We start from the raw sequence: 6,852 nt of genomic DNA on the forward strand, positions 1-6,852 counted from the left end.
GCACTATCTAGACACTCATAATACCTACAGGGCTTCCAGGGGTGGCCTGTTTGGGACATAACTACCTCTAGCTAGATACCACATGCAGGGAAGCTGTGACCAGAACTGCACAGTTCTGAAGATTATAGCTCACAGCAGTGGGAGCCCCACCCGCAGCTCACCCAAGGCACGACTTGGAAATTATGTCATTTGTAATGAGGTTTTGAAAAAAATTCCTAGACAGTTATACGGTTTGAAATTCGATGCATAAAGTAAGGGCCTTAATAATGTACTGTTCGCAAGTGATCTGATATTAATATTCCTTGTGTGTAATTAAATTGGGTTTCCAGGGAGTTTTAAATGGCTTTAAATTATCCCAGAGTGTGGGGCGTTCCTTTCTGGTTGGAAAGCCCGGCCTTGGAACTGGCATGGATATTTTTTAGTTTAAATTCTTGACCAGGGAAGTCTTCTCTGGTCCCACGGTAGGAGTGCTGGTTCCTGGGCTGCAAGTCTAGCAGAAGGACCTCATCAAGGGCTGCTCGGGGCTAACTCAGCAGCTCAGATCCCACTTCCACTGCCTTATGCTTGTCCCGGGACCAGGAGCGCCTCTGCACGGGGCCCCACTGGTACCGTCTATCACATGTGACTTCTGGGATGAATGAACAAACCATGTCCTAGCCTTGGCCTGAAGTTCTGGTCTCTGGGGTTCTGTTTCAGCTGCTTGAGGGTGAAGAGGGGCCACAAACCCCAAAGACCAAGATTGAGCTGCCTAGCCACTTCTATGTTCGTCCAGTGAGCCCCATGGATAAACACATCAAGGTTTGCAAAACCCTTTTTACACCACTTTCTGAGAGAAAATAAGTCCCACTGCAGACTGTGTTCCCTCCAGCAGCCAGAGGTGAGGGCCTGACTATGCCAGAAAGGCAAAAGAGACCCGGAAGTAGTCTGGGAACCTCCCTGGTAAGCACATGAGGGTCATGTGTGAGTGCGCGTGTGCGTGTGTGCGCAAAACACACACACACACACACACACACACACACACGGATGCACATACTCACACATACATGCACATATAAACACAAACATTCCTGCAAACACATGCAAGTATAAAAGTGTGCACACAACTATGCATGTGCACATATAAACACACACAGGCACACGCATGTTCATACAGATATTCACACATATGTACACACACATTACCAGACCAGGTAAGCAGGTGAGTCTCAGATTCTCAATGAGATCTGAACCTGAGTTTTGCTGTACTGTTAAGCTCCTCCGTTGTCTTGGATGAGTGGCCTGGATCCCTGTGTCTCCACTTCCACCCTGGTCACTGTATCTCAGGGTTACCAAAGCACCTGCCTTAGAGACCTGGGTTCTGTGCTCGAATGACTGGGGGCAGGAACCAGCATTTCTCAGATTTCTGAAGAATAGCTCTCTTCTCTTTGGGAGGCCAATACTGGGTGCTGGGGGGAGCAGTCAGAGGCGAGCAAGAAGAAGATCCTCAGTCAACAGAAAAGTCAGGCACTGCACGGGGCAGGCAGTGCTCCAAAGGGTTGCAAGAGCCATGGGCAGGCTCCTCGGCCAGCCCATCTGTCTCAACCAGTTAGCTACAGAGTCAGTGAGACGACGTAGGGAACCACCGAGGAAGACACACGCCGTGCCAGCTGGTTTCCTATCAACCTGACACAAGCTCGGGTCATTTGAGAAGGGGGATGCTCAACTGAGAAAATTCTCCCCTAAGATTTGTCGGTGGGCAAGTCTGAGTGTATTTTCCAAATTATGGGTTGATGTGGGCAGGGGTGCTACCTGGAGGCATGTGGCCTGGGACGTGTAAGAAAGCAGGCCGAGCAAGCCACAAGCAGCAGGCCGGTAAGCAGCACCCCTCCCCTGGGCCCTGCATCAGCTCCTGCCTCCAGGCCCCTGCCCTGACTTCTCTGGATGATGGGCTATAAGCTATAAGATGAAAGGCACCCTTTTCTTCCTAGCTTGTTCTTGGTCATGAGGTTTTATTAGAGGAATAGAAACCCCAACTAAGGCATTTGTCAACCTGACACAGCCTACAGTCAACTGAGGAACTGCCCGGACCCCATTAGCATACAGACATACATGGTGGGGGAGTGTTCTGGACTGTCAATTGATGTTAGACGCTTCAGCCCACTGTGGGCAGCACCATCCCTAGGCTAGTGGCCCTGGGCTTATAACACAGCCACCTAAACATGACCCTGTGAGTGAGCTAGAGAATGAGCTGGCAAGCAACATCCCTCCATGGTCTCTGCCTCAGCACCCTGCCCTGACTTGCTCTAGTGATGAGCTGTCACTTGGAAGTAGAAGTCAAATGCACCCTTTCTTCCCCAGGATGCTTTTGGTCAGAGTGTTACCACAGAAACAGAAAAGAAACCTCGTGAACACCCCAAAGCTAAACTCTAACCTACACACACACACACATACACACACACACACAAAAATATGTACACACATACACATATGTGCACTCACCTCACACATGAATAAAAACATACACACATGCACATACACACATTTGCACACAAACACACACACACACACACACACACACACACACGCACCTCAAACTCTGGCTGGTGGAAAGTGGTTATTTCATCACACACTGCTTAATACTGGCTTCTCTGGCTTATCCATGCTAAGCTTCATTGGCACCCTAGGCACCCTGTGGCATGTGTGGTCATTTGCCTTACAATGAGATTCTTGTCTTCCTCCTATCAGCACTTGGGCAGGACGGAGTCTTCCCTTTGACTAACTCCTTACATTTCTTCTTCAGATTCTCCCATCGCCCCCAGTCCCAAAGACCACCCAGGGCTTCATCGGATGGCGATCTGGGGTGCCAGCCCTGTACTGCTTGGAGAAGTACTCAGAGGTTTGCAGCTGCAAAGGGGCTTATGCCCGAGAGCTATGCTGGCCTGAGCAAGGTGTGCATTGAGCAGCACGGTCCTCTGCCTCAGACAGGGTGTATGCTGTGCCTGGGTGTGCATCCCTGGTGCTCTGAAGAGCAACAGTTTGCTGTAGGCATTGCCATTTGTTGGTGTTTCTGGCATTCTTGGCTAACTTAAGGTAATATAGAAACCCTGGCTTATTTGCTTGTTTGGATGTTTGTTGATTCTGTGGGAATTCCTAATTGTGACTTCGAAAAGCAATACTGACTAAACTCTAGGCATACTTGCCTATGGCTGGGGTTGCAGTTCAGTTGGTAGATGGCTTGTAAAAAAGCCACAAAGCTCACCTCAGAAACTGGGATTACTAGAGATCTGCAGTCATGGCATACGGGGCATGGAGACAGAAGAAATGAAACTCAAGAAGGAAGACCACAGTGTGGCTACTTCGGTCTTTCTTAGAAGGGAGAACAAAATACCCATGGGAGGAGTTACAGAGACAAAGTTTGGAGCAGAAACTGAAGGAAAGGTCATCCAGTGACTGCCCCACCTGGGGACCCGTCCCATATACAGTTACCAAACCCAGACACTATTGTGAATGCCAACAAGAGCTTGTGGATAGGAGCCTGGTACAGCTGTCTCCTGAGAGGCTCTGTCAGTGCCTGACAGTTGCAGAAGTGGATGCTCACAGCCATCCATTGGATTGAGCACAGGGTCCCCAATGGAGGAGCAAGAGAAAGGACCCAAATTGCTGAAAGGGTTTGCAGCCCCACAGGAGGAATGACAATATGAACTAATCAATACCCCCCAGAACTCCCAGGGACTAAACCACCAACCAAAGAGTACACATGGAGGGACCCATGGCTCCAGCTGTGTATGTAACAGGGGATGGCCTTGTGGGACATCAATGAGGGGAGAGGCCCTTGGCCTTGTGAAGACTTGATGCCCCAGTAGGAGAATGTGTAGGAGAATGACAGGACAGGGAAGTGGGAGTGGGTGGGTGGGTTAGTGAGCAGGGGGACGGGGGATAGGATGGGTTTTAGAGGGGAAATGAGGAAAGGGGATAAAATTTGAAATGTAAGTAAAGAAAACATCTAATAAAAAAGGGGGTTCCTTGGTGTCTTAGTTAGGGTTTTACTGCTGTGAACAGACACCATAACCAAGGCAAGTCTTATAAAAACAACATTTAATTGGGGCTGGCTTACAGGTTCAGAGGTTCAGTCCATAATCATTGAAGTGGGAACATGGCAGCATCCAGGTAGGCATGGTTGCAGGAGGAGTCTGAAGGCTGCTAGCAGAACACTGACTTCCAGGCAGCTGGGATGAGGATCTTATGCCCACACCCACAGTGACACACCAACCAGGTCACACCTATTCCAACAAGGCCACAGCTCCAAATGGTGCCACTCCCTGGTCCAAGAATATACAAACCATCACACTTGGCATATCAGGTTTGAAGCTAGCTTGAGTTACATGGCACGTTGTCTCAACAAGGGAAGTCCTTGAAAGCATCCTTCCTGCATCAGGCACAGTGGCACAGGCCTGTTAGCACAGCGACTCGGGAGCCCTGAGGGGACAGGGTCACAGATTTAAACATGACTGAGAAGCCTGGGAAATCCAGTAAGACCAGTTCTCAAAAAGTGTGTGTGTGTGTGTGTGTGTGTGTGTGTGTGTGTGTGTGTGTGTGTGTGTGTGTGAGTCCCCAGGAAACTCCCATGAAAACGTCTCTCATCCCCCTCTTGACAGTGAGATTACTGTGTCCAGACCCCCAGCTGCTCTTCAGGAGGAACGAGGTAGCTGGAGGCTCCTAGTTGAGTTGCTTCAATGGCTTCAAGTCCACAGTTTCAAGGGCAGAAAGCAGGCCAGGGCCACCAAGTGGATTTCCCCAAATCCCTTCCTGAGTTTCCTGAGCATAGCTGCCTCGTCCAACGTCCTGGCCATTCCCACCCTGTGGACGCCTGCCCCTCAGCTGTCAATTTCCTCCTCCCCACACCCTGCCTCCTGGTGGGGGAGGGGTTCCCTGGTGGCCAAAGAGGAAAAACATCAGGTGACAAGTCGTCGTGAGCTGCACCCTCACAACCATGCCAGGCCGAGGAGCTGCTTCTGGTCTCCCCAAGTAGGGTTTTGTGGAGTTTAGGTTGGCATGAAACCAATAGGTAGCTGAGGCTAACCTTGAATTTTTGATCCCCCTGCCTCTACCTCCCAAGTGCTAGGATTATCGACATAAAATACCAAACCAGGTTTATGCAGTGCCGAGGGCAAAGCCCGGAGCCCCCTGTGTGCTAGGCAAGTGCTCAGCCACAGCCCCAAACCTGGACTACTCTGATGGTCGATCATCTGCTCCACAGTGAGACGTGTGTCCTCCTCCTATCTGCACTGTGGGCAGGACAGACTCTTCCACGACTGCCTAGGGGGCTGGGAGAACTTTCATTTGGTGGAGCCATTGCTGAAGTCCCTCCTCTTAGGAAGATTCAAAGTCCTTTCCCAATCCTCAATGTGGGCCCCACCCCTCCACCACTCTCCAAAATGGATTTCATGGCTACTGGGCACACAATACCAAGAGACAGAATCCCTTCAGAGAATCCCCATATGCTAATGGCTGGCAGCCTCCCAGTCCAGGAGCCTAGCAGACAAGCTTCTCTCTGAGAGCCTCCAGACAAAGATTAGAGCCAGCAGCTACCTGACCCCCAAGGTGCTGACCCTCCAGAGCCAGCCTCTTGGGGCTAGGGCCAAGCTCGGACAGAAACCACACTGGGGCTCCTGGTGGGGTTGCTCTATCTCCCCACACACTTCCTCCAATGTATGGAGCCTCGTAGGCTTCCCAGCCCTGAGGGCAGGTTTCCCAAGAGCACAGCCCCTTGGGGTGGAGAACCCACCTCTAAGTATGGCAGCCATGGTCACCATTCACAGTGTGTGCCAGAGCTGCAGCCGGAAACGTCAGGTTGAATGTCAACTAGTAGGTGGAACCACTCCCCACCCTACAAAAAAGATTTGTCAAAGCCTTCAGTTCCTTCAAACATGCATGTAACTAGAAATAAAGCCATTGCAAATGCAGCCAGCTGAACTAACATTAGAAGAAAACACACGCACGTACACACACACACACACACACACACACACACACACACACGTTGCATTACAGCCAGGTGACCTCAGAAATTGGAGGAGAACATCTCTAAGCCAAGGGTGGCCAGAGCTCACTATTACCCACCAGAGGAAGCTGCCACCCCACCCCCCCAGCTTCCAAGGGAACATGCCACTTCAACCTTGACTCCAGATCCTTACCCTCCCCAGTGATATAACTCTAAATTCAGGCTGCCATCTTGTGCCTCTGTAGTGTAGCCACCTGGGACAGGAAGGCAGATGGCACAGTTTCCTTCTTTTGCCCTCCTGGTCCAGTCTTCTGTCTCCTGACCCAGCTATCTCTGGGAGAAGCAGTCATGTGGTCCATTTGGCTCTGGAGATGTCCCCAGCCACCAGCCACTCAGCCTGATGTAGACTGAACAATCAAATGCCTAGCCAAGCCTGTCCCTGGCTCCATCCAGTATCGTGGCACCGCAGTCAGTTCTGCAGGCAAGGCATCTGCCCGCGAAGAAGCACACATCCCTTCCTGTGATCAGATGCCCCCACAGTGAAGGCAAGAGGCCAGAAGAGCACCAGTTTGCCCTGTCTCCCCTTCAGCAGGTCAAAGGTCATGTTTCCATGGATTTCCATACACGAGGCAGTACACAACTTAGTGGGGATGGCGGCATTTGTTCTCTCAATAAAAAGCTGCATCTGGGAGTGGCCTTCTTGTTATCTGTGTGCCCCGAAGCCATTGAGCAACTTGAAAAACCCCACCGAGTTAGATGGAATTGCAGCTGAGGCTGGAACTCCACGGTCAGAGCACTCTCCCAGCAAGCACAAAGTCCCCACTGTATAGACTATATAGAGCCCTACAGCTGTATAGACCACTGTATAGACT

General features: G+C 50.8%; 1 protein-coding gene across 1 annotated transcript in view; it reads left to right on the forward strand.

Moving 5' to 3' along the window:
* Window positions 1–3,086, forward strand: part of C3H20orf85 (chromosome 3 C20orf85 homolog) — a 7,721-nt gene extending 4,635 nt beyond the window's left edge. The window contains exons 3-4 of the mRNA XM_021195131.1: window positions 697–798; window positions 2,780–3,086. Of these exons, the coding sequence (XP_021050790.1) occupies window positions 697–798; window positions 2,780–2,938 (261 nt within the window). The 3' untranslated portion in view covers window positions 2,939–3,086. The remainder of the gene's footprint in view (window positions 1–696; window positions 799–2,779) is intronic.
* The last annotated feature ends 3,766 nt before the right edge of the window (window positions 3,087–6,852 follow it).

This window comes from Mus pahari, chromosome 3 (genome assembly GCF_900095145.1).
Source record: "Mus pahari chromosome 3, PAHARI_EIJ_v1.1, whole genome shotgun sequence".
Taxonomy (NCBI): domain Eukaryota; kingdom Metazoa; phylum Chordata; class Mammalia; order Rodentia; family Muridae; genus Mus; species Mus pahari.